General features: G+C 41.9%; 1 protein-coding gene across 1 annotated transcript in view; it reads right to left on the bottom strand.

Moving 5' to 3' along the window:
* LOC137802297 (uncharacterized) overlaps positions 1–13,619 on the bottom strand; it is a 25,313-nt gene extending 11,694 nt beyond the window's left edge. The window contains 15 exon segments of the mRNA XM_068600093.1: positions 1,722–1,851; positions 1,967–2,128; positions 2,238–2,366; positions 2,542–2,690; positions 2,779–3,026; positions 3,245–3,311; positions 6,630–6,789; positions 6,943–7,079; positions 7,167–7,296; positions 7,853–8,014; positions 8,618–8,743; positions 8,815–8,963; positions 10,090–10,346; positions 13,225–13,424; positions 13,595–13,619. Of these exon segments, the coding sequence (XP_068456194.1) occupies positions 1,722–1,851; positions 1,967–2,128; positions 2,238–2,366; positions 2,542–2,690; positions 2,779–3,026; positions 3,245–3,311; positions 6,630–6,789; positions 6,943–7,079; positions 7,167–7,296; positions 7,853–8,014; positions 8,618–8,743; positions 8,815–8,963; positions 10,090–10,346; positions 13,225–13,424; positions 13,595–13,619 (2,231 nt within the window).
* Positions 13,620–21,132: the final 7,513 nt, after the last annotated feature.

The raw sequence follows: 21,132 nt of genomic DNA on the forward strand, positions 1-21,132 counted from the left end.
TTTGTGTGCAGTGCTAATTAGCACATGCTAGCATGCTAACATGTTAAACCAAGATGGGGGACATGGTGAACATTAACATTGCTGAAGTATATGTATCCATGAGGATGTACAGGGTTCTGTATAGCATAGTAGGTGTTGTTCTCATAATGCACACTTAATATATTACTACATTTTTTCATTTCTAGTAATATAAAAATACTCAACACTGCTGCATTCATTTTAAATGGCCAATACATTTCACCAACCAGAAGCAACTTTGTTCTACACTCTAACAAATAGCTTTTTTTGATTTTAAAAAAAAAAAAGAAGAGAAAACTTACTCAGAAATATATTTAAACATCTTTTATTTGATCTTAATGGCTCCATTTCTCATCAATGTGTCACATTCGTTTTGTTATTTATATTTCCTGACATACATCAATTTGTTTTGTCACAGTGGTGTAAAAATATTTGTGTGAATGTGCAATTGTAACATTGTTAAATATATTTCAGTAACATTTTTCTTCAAACAAAAATAACAACGGCAATAATTTAATTAGGGATATGACATAAATAATCTGGAGTTAAATTAACTTTAAAGGGGTATGGCTGACATCACAAAAATGCTATAACAAAAGGCAAAAGAAATATAAGGTGCTGTTCTCAGGAAGTATATATCCCCGAAGTGTGTAACAATATAATGACATTCTACAACATTTATTATCACGTGTCATGGACAGTTTGTCCACGTTGCCTTCATCCTCATACAGAGTGGCTCCATCAACAGTTTAGCTAGTAAACATGTCTAGTAGTTGGTGCAGCGCAGGAAGTAGTCGTTCCTCAGCACGCGGAACAGCCTCCCGGTCCTCAGGCTGTACTCAAACATGTAGGGTCCACTGTAGATGTAAGTGAAGCCTGCAGAACAAAGATTCACTCAATGTCAGTTTCTGGCCAAACCTTTTCTCATGTAAGTAACCTTGACATGAAACGTCGAACGCTCCTCACCTCTGTACTGGAAAGCTGCAGTCACCTCCCCGGTCAGGCCGGAGAAGGTCTCGTACACTTCCTTGGGGAATCCCTGGTCCATGGTCTTCATGGCCTCATCGTAACTGAGGGAACACAGACAGGATTATTAGACTGATCCACCATTTGTAAACCATCTTGTGGAACCGCCATCGGTCGTCTTGATTCATTTCACTTCAATTTGAACAGTCGTTTGAGCACACCTGTAGTATTTGTCGCCCACAAAGATCAGAGTCTTTTGGGATGCCACGTCAAAGAAGATTGCGTCGACTTTCTTCACAGTTTTGGACAGACCAAAACTGGAAATTGGTTTCGGATAGCCACTCACCAGATCATAGCCATTGAAAGACCACACTTTCTGATCTGTACAGAGATGAACAGAAAACACTTATTAGTATCTGCATTTAACGGTCCATTTTGAAAGCGTGGTCATATTAGAGCCTCGGCTAAATATGGAGATTACGTACTTTTGAAGAGAAAGATTGTGTCGGAGTATTGGCTTTCATACGCGGCGTCGACGTTGGAGGGGGCATCGGGCCAGAAGTTTGTGATGAGACTTTGCTGAGGACTTCTGCTTTGAGGGTAGCTCCGCCAGAAGACACTGAGACCACACAAGGACATTTCATTCATAAGTCATCTTGTGCGTGAGGAGAAAACACCGCACTGGACTTCAGCGTTCAAACTTTTGACCATTTAACTTCTATTTGTGTTTAAAATACCCGTCTTTGAAGAAGAGCATCTCTCCTCGCAGAGTGGCGACAGCATCCAAGACCATGGTGGAATCACAGGCATCAGGGGTGGTGGGGGGTTCAGGTTCAACGACAGAGGGATCCGTCTCAGTGTTTTTACCTGCAGGTAAAAAAAACCAATCATAATCACATTACAACAATGGCGACAACACATTTTGGGTCACGTGCTATGTCTGCAAACAGGCACATCGATGATCGAGTCAGTTGGTACGAACCATAGAGAGACTGGATGCCGTTGACATCATCCCGGGGCAGGAGGAAGGTGTCAGGGTTTCTGTATGAGTACACGGGGTACATGAGGGCACCAGGATCATCAGAGTGAGACAAACCCAGAGAGTGGCCGAACTCATGGGCAGCCACCATGAAGAGGACGTAGCCTGCAGCAGAAAGCACGCAGCTCCAGGTTAGTTATAGTTCCACTCTATGATTTCATCATCCCATACATACACTGACAGTAGTTAAGTGGGTCGATGAAGACAAACTGACCGGTGTTTGAGCGGAGAGTGAAGGTCTCGTCGTCGTCAAAATGAGCGTCTCCTCCGATGCCAGATGACGGGGCGAAGGCGTGGGCAAGAGTGCCATCAGGGCCATCAAAGGGGTAATAATCACCATGATCTGTGAACAAGAACACGCTCATGTCAGGTTGAGCAAACACAATCCATTCACTGAATTAGAGTAACAGTCAGAGATGGGTTTTAAATAGTATTGATCAGGACACATGGAGTTAAAGCAAAGGCGCCTAATAGAACCTCACTACCAAGAAACTGTAGAAAACTTCTCCTGTACTCACATCTGCTTCCAAAGGAGATCATGATGTCAGCGGTGCCACTGTAGATCCTCGTGAACCTCAAGGGAGTGATTTTGGCCCAAACCTGCAGTGCCCTCTCTATGGAGTCGTCGACCTCTGCCACCGACATGTCAGGTGTGTAGTTCACTATCCTGTACGGCACAACAACAATCAAGAATATCATCACTTAGACCAACGACCATTCACCCGTCACACACGTCGTCTCTTCAGATCCCTCACCTGTACGTCAGGCTGTTTTTCTCCCACTTTTGGCTACCTCCAAACGTGGAGAAACGGGCAATGTTGCCGTCCGGAACGCCACAGCGGGGCTTCCTCATTATCGCCATGGTGTCAGCATCCAGGGTCCCGGTGATCTGGAGACCGAAGAATCTCTGCATCTCACTCAGCTTCCTGGTCACCGGGCTGATCCCCCCTCTGGCAGATGGACCGGTCTCCTCTGTCAGGTTGTAGAAGTTCTTCAGGTAGCTCTGTAGAAAAACGTGAGTTATACTTAAATATGGATCAGCTGCAGAATGTACACAATGTACTCTATGTAGTCTCTGCTGTAAACACCGGCAGAAAGCTCTTTGCTGGAGCTACTAGGGTTCCTGCACAGCATAACATACAGAACATTGAGGTGTTTGAATACACTACAATGGAAGATAGTCAGAATGTGTGCAGAAAAAGATAAAGTAAGATCACATACCTCTACGAAATTCTTTTCTTCTTCAGTAATCTGCGGTATGGGCACACAGTAAGCTGTGACTGCCAAGCTTAGTAGGATGCATAGATTGAAGATCTTCATGTTTCCTCGATTACAGTTTGTGTTTCTGTGCCGCAGGTAGCTGCTTTATAGGCTGAGAACGAGGCGTGTTGAGCAACCACGTCCTTGAGTCAGCGACTCACTACTCCTTATATGGACGGGAGAGGAAGTTGTCTTTTATTGCGCACCCAAGAAAAAAGTTTCCCATAACGAGACACTGTAATGATGACGAAACAAAACGTTTCCCACATTATCAGATCATTTTTATTCAATAATCACACGGCATGTGGTGCCATATACTTTTGGACGATGTGCAACCGCTGTTAAAATTGATTCTGTTGCGGAACCCGAAAAATATGTTTTGCAAAATATATATTATTTTTTAAAGATACAAACATTTAGAATTTGCATCTGAATCCAGATGGAGCTCAAATAACACAACGTAAGCTGAACACAACATGTTTTGTCGACCGTGAAAGAAAGCAATGTCTGAATGTGCAAATTTGAATACGAAGCATAACAAAAACCTAATAATTTCTTCCTGGCGTCATCTCATCATTTTCTGGCAAACTTGATTAAAATCACTAATGTAGTTATTAAAATAAAATAAATAGCATAAAAACAACTGACACATGAATGATCCTGTTATGAGTTACATTTATTATCAGGTACTTAAATGTTGTAATTAAATGTCAAATGATGATTATGGTGCCAACAACTTCCTCTCTTCTCTTGTTTTACACCTCAAAGTCAAAGTGATTATAAGCAGAAGATTGATTTTGGGCTTTGCAAAATGAACTAAATTGAACGTCATAAATGCATTTCAGCTTTCACGGCAGTGTTTCCCATCCTGTCTGTTTGAGGATGGATTGGAGTACTTTGTGCTGGTGTGTCCAAGTGTCATGAATTCACTGCCTCTCCTCCAGCCCTCAAGCTGTTGTTGCTTCTGTGTGAACAAACACAGACGTGCTGTGTCACGTCATGATGAACTAAAGCCGTCTTTCCCAGCATTCCAACTTAAACGCAGGAGAGGGAGAGCAACACGTAACGCAATCATTATAGTTCATAAAGTTTATTCTGTCACATATTAATGGGTGTGTCACTACATAGAGAAATGAATGATGGAGGCGCCGTGTGAGTCAACGAAAAGTGGTGAATTTCCATCCAGATGTGTCTGTAATAACCTACGACTCCTTTGTGCATCAGCGTTAGTGGAAAGCTACATTTTGGTTACTGTTAGCCAATAGGATGGAGAAAAAGCAGTAGTGTTCATTGCACCTTATGTCTCAATAAATATGCACAAATTCACGTTTAATATGTATAATGGATCAGTTTCACAATGGTGCAAAGGTTGAACTACATTTATATATTATTAATATGTATTTATATTTATTAATTCATAAATACATTTTATATTTTGTTGAGTATCTTTAGAAGAGATGCAGGTGTAAACTCTTAAAAACACACACATCCAGCAGCACCGTTGGAATGAAACACACACATTTGAAACATCAACAATCAAACACAACTTCAAAACGTACTTTGATACAAGGTCATGACATTATTACAACATTGTAATACACACTGATAATGTAACTCTTTTAACCATTTCCCTGCAATATTCATTACTTCCCAATTTCATGTTAGGTAAGTTGTGCTTATGGCTTAATACAAGATCTTCGTAACACTTTGTGTGAACACACACACACACAGCAGATACACAGCATCACCGTCATCTGGCTTCATGCCTTTTCCTTCAGTCATCTCCTCTCTGTCAGGATTTGGTTGTCCTCATTCTTCTTGCATTCCAGCAGGTCATTAGTGGGGCCGGTGGACACGGCGTGTTTGGAGTTGACGTCAAATGTGTAGTGGATGTTTCCCTTGAAGAAGTGCACAAGTCCTGACAGGAATGAAGATGCATTATTGTGATCCCTGAAATGCACATGCACCAAATGCACATACCCCTTTGGCGATGCGTCAATCCGATTTGGACTCGTACCAGCACGGATACTGACGTTTCAATATGTTTCCAGTAATGATGTTGCGAAATCTTAACAATAAGATTTTATGAATCATTGAGAACAATCTCATTAAAAACCGAAACAGTTGGTGTATGACGGTGTCCTTTTAATTCAAGCTCAGTTGGTTTCAAAATGTCCTCAACTTTTTTTGTCACATTTATTGAATTTCTCTTTACGGGATGTAAAGCATTTAATAAATCAAATGCTCTGCCTTAAAATAAATGCAGTATCTTTGTAGACTGTAAAAAAACGCTTAGGCGTGTTGGTAAATGTGCAGCACCTTTCATGAAACTGAAAGGTGAAAAGGAAGGTGATGTAATACCCTCAGAGAAGACAGCCGCATCTATGGGAGTTGGAATCCCCGGCCATTGCTGCTCTATAAGTGTCGCTGATCCTTCCATCATCATCTGCTGCTCATTGTACCTGTATATCGTACACAAAGAAAACGTGGAAAAGCTTTTCTCTGTGTTCCCCGCTAGGAGATAGTCTTCCATGGTGAACCACAGTGTCTGCTGTTTCTAGTCAAAACAACATTTTGGTTGAGAAACAGTAAAGGCAGTGATGTCGAGCCATTGCTCACACAGGAAATGTGAAAATTGTCATTACATAAAAACTGCAATAATGTGCTCATCAAAAGGCATTTGTCAAGAGACACAGTGTCCTCATCTAACTTGTATTTGTGTCCAGCGGGCCCACTGACCATCTCCAGTCGAGTTTGCTGTATGCACACAACTGTGACATTTTGGTTCTCGTTAATGTCTCATTGATGACATTGATATATTTTAATAGTGCACGTGATGATGTTTAAGAAATTGTTTATGTTTTATAGTAAAATTATGAGAGTTTTCTGCTGAAATGAGTCCTAAAACCTGCAAATGAGGCAGCGTATTCACACTTCCCTTGTCTTAAAGTCAATGGCTTTTTGGTTACATGCATGAAATGAGACGGTAACGTTTGGTTTTACGACATAAAATAGGTCAGTAATTTTGAATTTGGAGGTTTTGACATGTCTTAAAAAAGGGTGTTTGTAACAATTGGCTAATGGGACGTCCAGTCCACCTTTAGCTTAATAATTAGCTTAAGGCATCAAGCTAACGTGACCGTGCTGTAGTTAGCATATCGCCTGACGTTCCTTCTTTGTTTATTTGGACCCTGAATTACCGAATTAGCTCTGCCTCATTTTTTACCCAGATTACTGCTCGCCATGCGTCATTCCAGACTCACAGAACACACTAAAGGGTATTTCAGGGCATTTAAAGGTTAGCTTTAGGAAGTAGCTTTGGGAAACGGTACAGGATCTTAAATACCTCCAGCATTCGTGTCCAGTGAAGAACACCGTGTAGCGCTCATTTCTGAAGTGAAGAGCCGCATCTACAGATTTTATTCCGGAGGGGAAGCCAAAGTCCGATATGTTTCTTGGAAGACCTTCCTCAAGTCTTAACTGCCTCAGCACCCAGTATTGATGACCTGAAACAAAACACCACTTTCTCACATATACAGATACACGATGTGTCATCTCCACCATTCGGGCATAGCTGCCTTTTTCATTTGAAAAGTCAATTGAAGTGCATGGTGCACAACTCAAGGTGTTTTTTTTTTTTAGATATTACTTTAGTTTACCTTTGAAAAACAAATTAACATTCTTCTCCACATTCTGATAGGCAGCATCCAAGTTGGGAGGCACGCTGTCGGGCCACAGACTGCTGATCAGGGTGATTCTTGTTTCGTCAAACTGAGGATGTTTGCGCCACATAAATCTGAAAAGGCATGAAGTTATCTCAAACGTTTCAATTATTATTTAATCCCCCCCTCAGGACGAAGATATAAGGGGACAGTTCACGTACCGGTCTTTAAAAAACAGGACCTCCTGTTGTAATTCTGTTACAGCATCGAAGGACAAATCTGGATCACATTTGTGAGGTGTTCTTGGAGGAGGTTTTTTTGAAGAGAGTGAAGCAAAATTGGAACTGATACCTGCAGGCAACAGAGGTTAAGAGTTCAAGTGTCGCCTCGACAGAAACAAACAAACCTTTGCTGTGAAATGTCCACAGCTCAGTAATTTCTATTCAAACCATGATGCAATTATTGTATTATCCTGCTCACTCTCCTATGTATTTATGTTCAATTGAAAGTAGTTGAAACCATTATGTGAGAAAACGCTCCACCAGGCATTGACTGCAATGCAGCAAAATTGAGTGAAAATATGCCAGAAGATTTAAAAAAGGATGAAGCTTGTAAGATTTGAAATGAAGCGGTTGAAGTGATTGTAGTTATTATCGTAAAACTTCCCTGTAACTGTACACATTTTAAAAGAATAAGGAAACAATAAAAAAACATGATGCTGTGGTTGTAAGTTTTGGGGGCAAATTATTCAATTATTCAATCACTTTTCGGGTTGGGAGCGAAGCAAAGTAGAAACATTTTGTGGTTTTTAATCGAGCATGTTTTACAATATCTCACAGTGTTTAACATATGTTACGTTCTTTCTTTCTGAATCCAAGCGGTGAAATGATGACTCAGCTGAACTCACCATAAAGGCGTTGGATGTCTTTGACATCCGTGAAGGAGAGCTGAATCTCATAATTGGGGGCAAAGTTGTATGCTGGGTACATGACAGCGCCGGGGTCAGATGAGTGGGACAGGCCCAGTGCATGGCCAAATTCATGAGCTGCTACAGCAAATAGGTTGAAACCTGAAGCAGGGACACAAACCGTGTGAGGGTTTATGGCTCAGAAAAGCTGTAAAAACAGTTTGCAGACACGTCAGTGAGAGAGAAAAAAGACCTCAAAAAGAATCAGCCAGGACGTTGTGTTGCAAATCAACCCAAAGTCTTATTAGATTCAGACTCGTCCCCTAACATCTGTAGCAACGTGTCACTTGACACCTGTAGCAACGTGTCCCCTAACATCTGAAGCAACGTGTCCCCTAACGTCTGTAGCAACGTGTCACCTGACACCTGTAGCAACGTTTCACCTGACACCTGTAGCAACATGTCACCCAACATCTGTAGCAACGTGTCACCTAACACCTGTAGCAACGTGTCAACTGACACCTGTAGCAACGTGTCACCTGACACCTGTAGCAACGTGTCACCTGACATCTGTAGCAACGTGTCACCTGACACCTGTAGCAACGTGTCACCTGACACCTGTAGCAACGTGTCACCTGACATCTGTAGCAACGTGTCAGCTAACATCTGAAGCAACTTGTCACCTGACATCTGTAGCAACGTGTCAGCTAACATCTGTAGCAACGTGTCAGCTAACACCTGTAGCAACGTGTCAGCTAACAGTACCAGTAGAGTTGAAGGTCCAGTCCTCATCGGCATCAAAGTGCACGTCTCCACCGATACCGAACCCAGGCAGGAAGGCGTGAGCCAGGATTCCTCCTGAGCCATCGAACGGTGCGCCGTCTTCATGGTCTGCAACAGAGAATGCAGTTCACCGTTATATCCGCTAAATCCTTGAAGCCACGTGTCACTTGTAAGCTCACCGCCGCTGTGGAAGGAGACGACGATGTCAGCTTCTTTCCTGCTCCGCTTGCGAAATTTCATGGGTGTAACGTTGGACCAGAGCTTCAACGCTGCCCTGAAGATTTTGTGAACCTTTGAGGTGGGGATGGAGAAGTTGTAGCCAGCGATCCTGGGGATGGAAGACAGAATTCTACCACGACTTCATTTAATTTAATTAATCTTTACCAATGTGACACACTTAGTGGTTTTTGTCATAAACAAACACAACTTTGAATTGGCGAATCATCTGTTGCCATGTGAATGGGACGGGTCTATGCAAGGCAACGTTGGTGTGTTGGTTGGTCAGTTGGTCCACCACTTCGGTCCAGACTGAAATATCTTAGCAACTATTGGATGGATTGCAATGCAACTTTCTACAGACATCCGTGGCCCAAAGCAACCCAGTCGCCAGCAAAAACGTTGCCATTGTATAATTCCGCAAACCACGAGATATGTCGAATGTCGACGTTTCTTAATCAAAAATACATTTCACATCAGCTCGCTTGCAATAACACCGCAATGTTAATGTTGTGAAACAATAGGTTGGGTTTAGGCAACAAAACTACTTAGTTAAGGTGAGAAAAAAGACTGTTACTTTGGTAAAAATAACAACAGCCCTAACAGCCTTCAGCAGAATATCTGCGATTATAAAACGTAACAAGCATAAAGTCAGCGTTTAGTTTGTGTTTTAAATGGGACCTCACAGAGGTCTAAACGGGGGATCATGTGTTGACCAACAGGCCATAGAGAACTTTCCCACTTTCATAGTCATTACTACACTGCATAAACGTCTGAGAGCCGCTTGACAAGTCCTGCCTGTTGTTCATAATACGACACTTTCCCTAACCAGAAATTCATAATATCGGTGGTTTGTGGGAATGTACAACGTTAAGATTACTTCCTGGTGACTAGGCTGTCGCCAGAGGATGGTGAGATATTTTGCTGCCTTTTCCTCCAACATCAAGCTCATAAGATACACATTTGTGAGTTTGATTGAAACATTGGCAACCATTGGATGGATTGCCATGAATTGGTATTGTTCAATACTTATTTTATGACCACATACCTGAAAAACAAATAACATTCCCTGATGGTGAACATAGTACTCATTATACCTGCTAATACCTTAGGATTTTAGCATTGCTATTGTGTTCAAGTTGCCAGGCTAGCGCTCACGTGAAGCCTCACATGATGGGATTCCCTTTATAGGCGCAGTCATTTATGGGACCTGCTTGCTATTCAGTAGAATTCCTAACCGGTAGCTGAGGGAGCGCTTTTTCCAGCGGATCGTCCCTCCGAAGGGCTCCACGTCTGACAGACCACAGCGCGGCTTCTTCATGACTGCCAGAGTGTCGTTGGTCAGCTCTCCAGTCGGAGGCAAACCAAAGAAGCGCTGCATCCTCCGGACGTCATCACAGAGTCCTGTCGTCCAATCAGCGTTCACATCTGAGTCTGCGGCCCTCTTGTGTCTCTCTGACTTGGGCTTGTAGCCGTGGAAATGCCGAAGATATTCCTGAAAAAGATCGTTCAGTCGGCATGCGAAAGGGTGCATTGCTGCAGTCAACAAGGTAATGAATACATGCCGAGAGGATGGACACCGATCAAACTCAAGACATTGTGTCTGATTGTGTTTTCTTCTTTTTGGGCCAACAGGGTTTGACCATGCATCTATGAAGCTGAGCAAAACAAACACATGCTAAAAACAATGACTTTCTTTCCTGCTCCAAATGTCACGCTAGCTAATGAGTCAAACAAATAATCAAGCACTCCTGCAATGACTCATGCTTAAGTCTACACACCAGGTCAGAGGTCCTGGTGATGTCATGCACAAACATTTAAACATCAATATTTAAAAAAAACAGGACATTGCTCAAGTGTTAGAGTACTTTTGTCCCTCCAGCATTTAGGAAAATAGACCCGACTAGACTTCTGTAACGCTGTCTTCAAAGGTCTCAGGTCAGACAGCCTGCAGCTGGTTCAGAGTCCTCTCTGGGACCGGGATCACATCACTCCAGTTCACACTTTCTGTTTGTCAGATCCCTCAGGTGGTCTGGGACATGTCTGCTTAGTGTCCCCAGACTCTGAGCTAAACATAAAGATTCTTCTGAAACTTGAGATTCAGTTCAATTTAATTGAGTTTATTTTGTATAGCCCCAAATCATAAATGTGCCTACACATACAACAGAGATCTGCTTCTGTTTGTCACTGTATTTTATGGAATTGAAGTTGGGTCTATTTGTTTATACTGTGAAATGTATTCTACGGTTTGATTAGTATTATTGTATTTGAGCTCATTTTGATCCAATGTTATGTTTCCTTGTGTGTCTGTTATATATTTTCCTTGTATTTTTTTTTTGTTACACAAGTGCCTTCATGTTATTTAAAGCACTTTAAATATCCTTGTCGTTGAAAGGTACCGCACATTGTCCAGTAAACATTCCAAACATTTTCTCAAACCTTTAATGATAGTACCAATGTTACTGTACTATAATTTCAAACATTCAATAAGGAAGCATGTCATGTAATGGTATGTTTCAGTGGAAGGCCTCCAGACACTATAGTCTCTGACTTAAAGCATCACTGCAGCTCTATAGAAATGTGCACACTTCTCCATACAAGATATTTACTGCATCACCTTTAATGTGACATGAAAGACACCAGAAAGACACTCTGATGAATCCTTCTGTTGGAAGCTGATACCATGTTCAGACAAAATATTGTTCTCGTTGCGAGTATTTCAAACTATCGCATCCTAAAATATGAGGTCAGAGAATGTTGACTCAGATATTCACTATCTATTGAAGCCGAGAGGGCCGAGGCTGCAAATGTATTAGCTGTGCAAGAGGATACGACCGGCTGCAATGCATCCTGGTACATGTAGGCCCTGCTGGCACGACTTAATTTATCACAACACTGATTAGACATCCCTGTAAAAGGTGGGGATGTTTTCTTTTAAAAGAACTAGGATTGGTCGATGTCATATGATACCTTATTTTAGAAATACATAAACACATTGGACCTTTTTTTCATTTCACAAAATCTTTAAAATATGGAATCAACTTCCATGACTTTGCAATGGAACACATAGGGGAACATTTCATAATGTGTTGAATTTCAATAGCCGGGCCTATGAAGGACTGTTGACAGACAATGCTTTGAAACTGCATCTAGAAATAAATTTGATTGAAAACATGATTCAACATTTGACTGAAAATATGAAAAAGATCAAAATGTGGGATTTCAATGAATAAAGCCTAGTGGCGGGCCTGTGAGAAAATGAGAAAATAAGCTAATTGGAAAAAAACAAACATTATATTACATGTAGTGTATTTGTGAAAAACAATTATATTATAAAATACCTATAACTGTCATTGTGTTTAGGCAGAGAAGGCTCAGCAGGCCCGGACGGCCCGCGACTGATAAAGCTTTGATTAGGATTCATCAGACGATGATGAAATACATTCACCTTCAAGCTGATATTAAGCCCAGCGGTTGGCTGCGATATGACTCTGTGGGCGGCTGTGGTTGCTCACGTACTACGGACGCTTTTATCGCCGGACTTCTGTACCTGTCACACAAGATAACAGCCGGCTGCCTTTTGGAGAAATGAGTCCAGTCAGACTGACAGCGGAGCCGAGTGCACGGCACACACGTTAGCCACGAGCTGAACTTCAGTCAAGTTATCTTTTTAGTTCCCATATATCAAAACCTTTCTTGTTATCCTGTCATCCTGAAGCGCCCCGTGAACTGGAGATGTTAGAGGACGAAACACAGTGCACTGCTGTACACACATCCAATACAAACATACATATTTTACCAGACACAAGGATGCAGAAGTAATATGTGTTTTTTTAAATTTTAGTGCTCAATTTGAACCGGATTTACTTCAAAATATAAAATGTTACGAATCAGACGCTGTTATGAGTAGTTCTCACTAAACACTGTCAGTGGTTAAATTGGCATGAACTGTTGTATGACAGTATGAGAAGAAGGATTTAATGAATATACATTTTTGTAAATTTAAAAAAAAAAAACAAGAAAAAAAAGTATATCTCTTTATGACAAGTCACTAATAGTTCACAAGGAATTCTTTCTTTCACCTTTTCTGTTAATTGTTAATGTATATCGCCACATAAAACAGAAATATATTGTGGACCAGTGGAAAAAGCTATTCTGCCTTTTATATAAATACCACAGATCTTATCAGTGGACCAACAAAGACGTCGTTTAAGAAGCTTTTAGGCGAATCCAGCACTTCGCCGGACTAACAGGACCACGCCTGAGCTCAGCTCCACTCAGGTCAAGGTAAGGAGGCTGTAACTCTCCCATGAAGAAAACAACACTCCCCCAGCACACAGAGACCTGTAACCCACGTCTAAACTGATGAGTACCTCTGCAAACTTCCGGTCCGCCTCAGACGGTCCAGCGTGGCGTCCTGCGGGCCGGCCTGGGCTCCGTAGAGGCCGGGCCGCGGCGAGAGTCTGGCCGTACGTAACGAGCGTCAGAAGACTCAGCCAGAGCATCTTCGCGTTGGACGGGAAGGAGTCCCCGCGAGTCCGCCCGGCTCTGAGACGAGGTGCTACTGATGCAGCTGCAGTGGGGACCACCTGTTAATTATGTGCGAGTGCTCCTGTCCCAACAAGACCAGCAAGGTGGTTCCATGCAAAGCGAGGTCTTCTTTAATGTCTCTTCAAAGACACACCAGGCCCCCTCTTTTCATGAAGCCGGAAACGCAGGAAACAGCCCTAACAGGGCCCAGACTCTCAGGAACGGGCGTTCTCTTCATTAGGAATTTCATAAGGAACAACATAACGTCGTTAACCCCGGTCACGGCCCTGAGAACCTGCAGGTCTGGAGTTGGACAATGACGACAACCGCAATATGCACGAGGGAAGTTTGGTTGAAATAACCACCAGATGAGAGCAAGATTAAATAAAACACGCGTAGGCAATACACGACTGTCTTTTCTGCAGCAAACAACTCCTTTCATCGCTCACTCGGATGAAAACATACATGGAATCACGTTCATCAAACATATATACACAATGTATATCAGCTGACATGAGGTGGAACTACTGTGAGTCCTTTGAGCGGATCTCTAAGCTCCACAATAATATGCACAACAGTTTTTACTGCACGTGAAGAGATTATAGTCATCAACAGGACGCTGTGACCAAAAAGCCCAGAAGACGGACCTGGACCAACGGGAGCAGACTAATAACTGGGCCACAGAAAGTGTCTCATAAACTATGATTAAAAGCAACTGCTCTGTCAGACATGTCGGACCGTGTAATGTCCTCTGCGTGTCTTTGGTTTGGTGTGAAGAGGCGTTTGAAGTAGGGTTGACAACTTGGATTCAAAGAAAGGTATTACGGTGCCGTGGAGGGACAAAAGTAGTTATGAGTTTGTTGTGATGAAGATGAAAGCGCTCCACGGTGAGTTTGCACTTCCTCGTGTCATGTTAGAATAATCAAATTAAAGACATAAACATTATATGCAGTAATGATCAGGGTAGCGCTTTAAAATCAATACACACTCTTGATCATTAGTAAAGCACGAATAAACACTTAGTTCATCATTTTAGAGCATTATTCCGACATAAATACTCATTATTAACTCATTAGTATACGATTCATATGCGTTTCATGATAGGGTTTTCATACTTTCATAAAGATGGATTCCTCATTTGTAAATTAGTATTAAGGACTTATGGATGATTAATAAGATAATTTACAAAGTGTTAGTAAGTGACAATAAAAATGATTTGAAGGTCATTTATTCATGCATTTATGACATATAATGATTTAGATATGCACTTTATAAACGTGTTCTAATACTGCAATTTATGATTAATTCAGGTAGTTAGTCGTCTGTTGACTCTGGCCTTTTTTTGTGCACACGTTCACGAAGAAAAATGTACATTTCTATGTGCAGTTCTCTCTACAAGCTCTCCTTACAGACAGGTAGTTGACCATCAACACGGGAGGATGAACACTGACATCCTGATTCTCTTCAGAAAATAGAAAACAAAGAAGACACATGATGTACATTGAGCTCCTACATCTTCCTCAAAATGTACAGTATGCCTAAAAAAAAGAAAAAGAGGTGTGGCAACTGACAAGCGTCTCAGCAGTGACGTCTCTCCGTCGGCGATCTGCCTCTTCAGCAACTCGGGCATTCCCAACATGAGTCAGCTCAGTGTTGGCGAGATGTGACCCAGATTAAATCTGTTGTACAGCGCAGGTGACCAAAGGTCTCCGCATGAACACGATCTAATCCCAAGTTTCAGTAAATCAACTACAGTGACACTGAGTCAAAAGGAAAACACATTAGCCCTCTATTACACACGGTGACTCATCTTCCCTCTGTGCCTGCAGGCTCAAACTGGGTTTGATCAAACCTGAAGCGCCGAGTCGATGTCATCGCTCTCCCAGACCTGTTTTATCAGCAGGCACATGGCGCAGCGCACACTGCTCCGACTGACAGTCAAACACACATCCTTGGAGAAAGGTTTGGGATGGCACATTATTTCAAACTGAACTTTTGTGCCGTCAAACTCTTCCATCAACGTTTTTGAAGTCAGAAAGTCAGTAAAGAGCCGTTCACATGCCAGCCGGTTGCAGGAAGGAAGGGGATTTTCACCGATTGCTCACCACACTGAAGAGGTGTTGAGACTTTGTAATAACTGCGCGCTGCATAGCGTGAGTGAAATAGGAGTAAAGGCCGGTCAACTTTTCAGAATGCACGGGTTAAATGACACGTACCAAACTACTCTGTTCCAGGAGTCAGCACTGAACATGGAGAGGCGGCGTTCAGCTTTTCTGCTCCACACATCAGGAACAAGGTCCCTGAAAGCTGCAGGTCTGCTGAGAGCCTCGGCTCCTTTAAATCCAGGTTGAAGACTTTTCTGTTTGCTGTTGCCTTTAATTGAACCAGACTCAGCTGCTGCTTCTCACTACTGCATTTTATTTCTTAAACTGCACGGCAACTTTTAATCATTTTCTTTTTTCTTGACAGTTTGAATGTTTTCTTCACTGTAAAGCTGCATCACGTTTTGCTCTTGATGGTTTCATGTGAAGCACTTTGAATCGCCTTGTTGGTGGAATGTGCTACACAAATAAACTTGCCTTGCCTTACTTCTTTCCTAGTTTCACGCAGCCCAGTGAGACACACACGGACTTTGTTCAACTGTTGAACTGGGAGTATCTTTACAGAGGGGTGAGACAGCTTTAGCCTTATGGTCACCATTCTTTTGGTTGTCGATGACTGGCACACGTTACACCAGGTTCAAATACAATTTTGCATTGTTTGAGGAACTGTGTTCGTAATTACAACAAACAGATTCGTCAATCATATACCCAATCTGTTTGTAGGCAACGGGTCGAGATCTAAATATCGAAAGTGTTCTGGTTTCCATTTGTAGTTGGAGTATCATTGATTGATTCATTGAATAAAGCCATGTATGTATTTGTCACAACAAATATCTTGATAATTTATATGTCACTCAGTTAAAACATTTACATATGATCCTACCTTGAGGATCTTTTCTGCTCACCTGCGTTTAACATATATTCCCAGAACAGTTGGGATAAGGAGGGCCACGAGATTGACACCTAAGTTGTCATGGGAAAATATAGTATTGCAATGTTAAACTGATTTAAATGTTTCTTTGTGATGTTGGAAGCAGACGGTGTGAGGGGAAGTGAAGGGACAGTCAAAGGACTGTCTCCTATCTATGCGTATGAGGGGGGGGGTCGTAAACAATTCGTGAACTGACGGGGTGTTGAAATTCCCAGGGCAAAGGAGATTGTGACTTCTTTGTATTCAAGGACCAAGAGACGAAAGGTCTAGGATGGGCGGGTACCCAGTGTTCCCTTTGTTCCACGTGGTTCGAAGGTGTGAACCTCATCATGTATAAAAGAGAGCTGTGACTGTTGTTTCATTGAATTGTGTGTCGCAGACTGCTTTGGGTGGCTGTGGCAGACCGTTCCTTCTTGCAAGAATAAACGGACTAAAGACAAAATGTTTGATTCAGAGATTCCATAACTCCTTAGCAGATCAACTGAGAAAATCTTCCATTACAAAGTATACACAGAATTCATATTATCACATACATATAGGGTTATAAAAAACCTATAAAGGGATTGGCTTAATAGAAAACTACAATAACATTGAAGCTTAGGTTGTTATATATATATATATGTATATAAATATTGTGGCACACTACAAAACACGTGGTCAACACTACATCTCCCAGACTGCCTCATCATCACCCAGCTGCAGGTGATTAGGGCACTTAATTGCTTCATTGAGGAAGGTCTGGGAAGCTTCATAAAGGCCAAAGCACGTGGAGGGAAGGAGCTCGTCCCTGGTGGAACCACGGGTTTGTCTGAACATCGTTTAAGAGTCTTCATATCAGAGGACCCTGGGGGTTTGTCTTCTGTCTGACCATGTTTTTGTTTAATGTGTACAACCATATCTTTGGTTTACTGGTGTTTTTTTGAGAACGATGGCAAAATATACAAAGAAAGTTAAGTCCTGGAAATGCTGGAGACCGACGACAGGAACGAAGACGGTCCTTTTGATTCCTCTTCTGACGAAGAGGATCTGGTCCATCCAGAGAACGCACACGACGGTGAAGACTGTCCTCCATCACCGCAAAGGTATCGTCTTATAAATTATATATTTATCAATTTATTGGCGTTGAATTTATATCTATTTAGCTTTGGTACGGGCGTGCATGTATGTGTGCGTGCGTGTGTGTCTTAACATTGTGTGTTATTTATTATTATAACAAATAAATCAATTATTTTATTAAAAATAATTGTCTTCGGTGACGTGCTACTCACCTGAAGAGCGGCATCAAGGGATACGACGCACTAAACGTGCAGACAAACGGTATGTAACAAAATAAGTGTTTTATTATCAATTCATATATTCATTCATGTTTATTTTTTTTGTGTCATAGAGGATCGAAAGCAGTGAGACGGCCACCACCTGGTTATTATTTATTGGTGTTTATTTTGCAACTTAGGGGTGTGAAAGCAGCGACTGGTCCCTCGCAGTACAGGGTACCCCAATTAAATCTGACAAAAGGTACGTATCTAATCAAGATAACTCATGTAATATTATATTATGTATTTATTCTTTTTTATTTTGTGGCTAAGCGCTGATTTACCTGAGCCAATGACGTCTGCCGTCCGGCCAATGCCCCGTCCATGCAATCGACACACACATGTGGTGATTTGTATAAGCGCTTATGTAAATCATAATATCACTTTGTCCAACGTCAACGTTCAGAATCGGTACATTCTACGATCCCCTGTGCAAACATGATGTTTTGTGGTGTAATGTACAGGGTTGCCAAAAAAAGGATCGCTTCTGTAAGCTAGCTGTTAACATTAAGGTGAACCTCAAAGAGTGAATGACGCAGAGCAGGAATGCTTCATTCAACCTCTTGAGCTGAAAGCGCCTGACACTAATTACATACCGTTTGATTTCCAGACTCGTCATCATGACAGTAAATTATACCTGTGCGATGGACATGGATGGGAACAGATTTGGTTGCCCCAATGTGACGCGTGTCGAGACGTTTTTACAACTCTACCGAAGGCCAAAATACCGTGGGTACACATTCATAGCTCACAATGTATCTGGTTATGACCACTACGTTCTGCTAGATTATTTTGTCAAAGGTTATCACATCCCAGGTAACCATGAGCGGGAGCAGGGTCATGTGATAAAGCGCTCCGTCAGATCGATTGAGTCTTTTTATCTTTCAACCAATGAGTTTGGCAGAAACACCTTGTGCTTTGTGGATCTGGCTAAGAGATATTTCCCCCACAAGTTCAACTCCATTAAACATGACGCGTATGTGGGCAGCTACCCAGACCCCTCCTGCTACGGGTATGACACAATGTTTGTCAGTGACAAAGCGTCTTTTACGATATGAGACTAAGCGGGCTGAAATATTCAATCTCCAAAAGGCGCTCGGGGTGTATTGTGCCAATGATGTTGAAGAATTATGCGGAGCATGTATCAAATATCACGATGGTTTCATGAAGTGCACCCAGCTGGATCTCTGTGCATTCACAACATTGGCGTCTAGCTGTATGGGGGTATTCAAGATGACGTTTTTAACCAGAGAGGAACTAACGTATGAAGGCCCATACACGCAGCAGAACAAGACGTTCTGACGTGTCCGTGGAAGTGGTTCAACGATGTGGCCCACACAGACTGCTGACATCACACACGCTCTGAATTATGGTGAAAAGAAAATTGGGCCATTCGATGTGGATGAGTATAGTGCGTTATAGTGACAAACGCACGCTATGAGTTTGCCGGATGCTTTTTCCATGGTTGGGTCAAATGTAGGGTGCAGACTGCTATGAATCCTGTCACCAGACTAACCAATGAGAGAGAATACTCAGAGTTTATGGGCAGCATAGCGTCCCTGTGAAGACAACATGCTCAGGAGGTCATTGTGATGTGCGGCTGTGCTTGTAAAGCATTGAAGCTAAACAATGCTGGGGCGCAGACTGTTATGGGCACATACACAAAGCGTGTGCGCTTCGATCCCAGAGAGGCACTCCTGGAGGACGTACAAACACTATGAAATTGTTCCATGAAAAAATGAGGTATTATGACTTGACTAGTTTATCTTCCCCACACAGATCATCTTCACAGTTTGATTCTGTTTAAATATTTTGGATTTATCAAGTGCACAGTGTTGCCTCCAAAAGCATTATTCCATCCTGTATTGCCTTTCAGATGTCGCGGAAAACTAAAGTTTCCATTGTGCCGTACATGTGCCGTGACTTTGAACCAGACAACGACATGCACGCACAGCGACACAGCTCTCGAGGGCGTGGGTCTCCGAACTTCAGAAGGATGTTAAAGGGGTGTTGTGTTGTGTGCGTAGACGAAGTGTTGCATTTTCCCAAGACGACAACCGATTTGTTTAGGGTGTATGTCAATACATGTATCACATGTAAGCAGGAAGCATCTGGGTATCCCGGACATATAAAAACACAAGTGGAGCAGGCGAAATATGTTGCAAACTATTTACCAAAGGAGGGCATTCAGCTCGACCCTGCTAAAATGCGTGTTAAGGCGATGAGGCGCTGCAACAAGCTACTCCTAAACTCCCTGTGGGGACGTTTTTTAGCGTGAGAGGTAATATGCCGTCCTTTGAGCTCATCACTGAGCCTTCCAAGTTTACCAAACTCATGGTCAGCGATGACTTTGATGTGCGGCAGTTCTGCTTTATCTCAGACGTTGTGGCAACGTACAGACGCCAGGCCTTCACGTGTTAAGGATGTAAATGTCTTTTTAAAGGTGCGATGACTGCAGCACAGGCAAGACTGATGCTTTATGATGTGCTAAATAAATTGCAGGAACCGTTGTATTGTGACACAGACTCAGTATTATCTTTACATCACGGGGGACTAAAGGGGTTTTCACACTCGGGGGGCATATCAAGAGGGATGAAAAGCATTTCCATTTAATGAACGAGACGGTTATAAAGAACGTGCACAGTTTTTGATATGTTGTGTATATATATTAATTGTGTTGGCAACCAATGTATGACCAACTCCTTGAAACGAGCCGTTAACTTTGTAAATGGGTTACCTGTGTCTGCGTGCAATGATGACTTGTTACCTCCAGACAAAACATGTACTCGTTATAGACGACTTGATGAATGCCACTAGTAATAATTTAGAGGTTCAGAATGTGTTCACGAAATATGTACATCATAGAAATCTCAGTTTTATTTAATCCAATATTAATATCTATTTATTCAGGTAAGTCTAGTCGCAGCACTATTAAACACTATCTAGAGCTGCGTCAAAGACCAGAGTCTAAAGTATATAGGCCTGCGACATCATGGGTGGGCTTTTAAGGTGTTATTATATATCTTTTTAATATTTCTCTTCGACACTATGAATGTATTTTTATTCCTTTTTACGACACGTTGAATGTAGTGAGTATTTTGTTTTCTTTGACACTGATTGTAATTTGTGACAATGATTTGTTTTATCCTTTTTTTTTTTTTTTTTTTTTAATAGTTTTTCTACAGTGTTTTTACTGTTTATTTTTTTTACCAATAACATATTTCTTAAATTCAATCTGTTCCATTTGGGTCCAGCATTCAGTTCATTTGTGTGGTTGTCTTTTGATTCAGAAAACATGTTTTGCTCAAAAGAAAAGAAGTTAAAAGCTAAAAAACTGCTGCGTTGAACACCATAAGTAATATACAAGTGTAATATAAGGTTTGGTACAGAAGAGTTTCTTTTGTG

This window comes from Clinocottus analis, unplaced genomic scaffold, assembly GCF_023055335.1.
Source record: "Clinocottus analis isolate CAN_PGR_092001 unplaced genomic scaffold, fCliAna1.0.p SCAF_5, whole genome shotgun sequence".
Lineage (NCBI taxonomy): Eukaryota > Metazoa > Chordata > Actinopteri > Perciformes > Cottidae > Clinocottus > Clinocottus analis.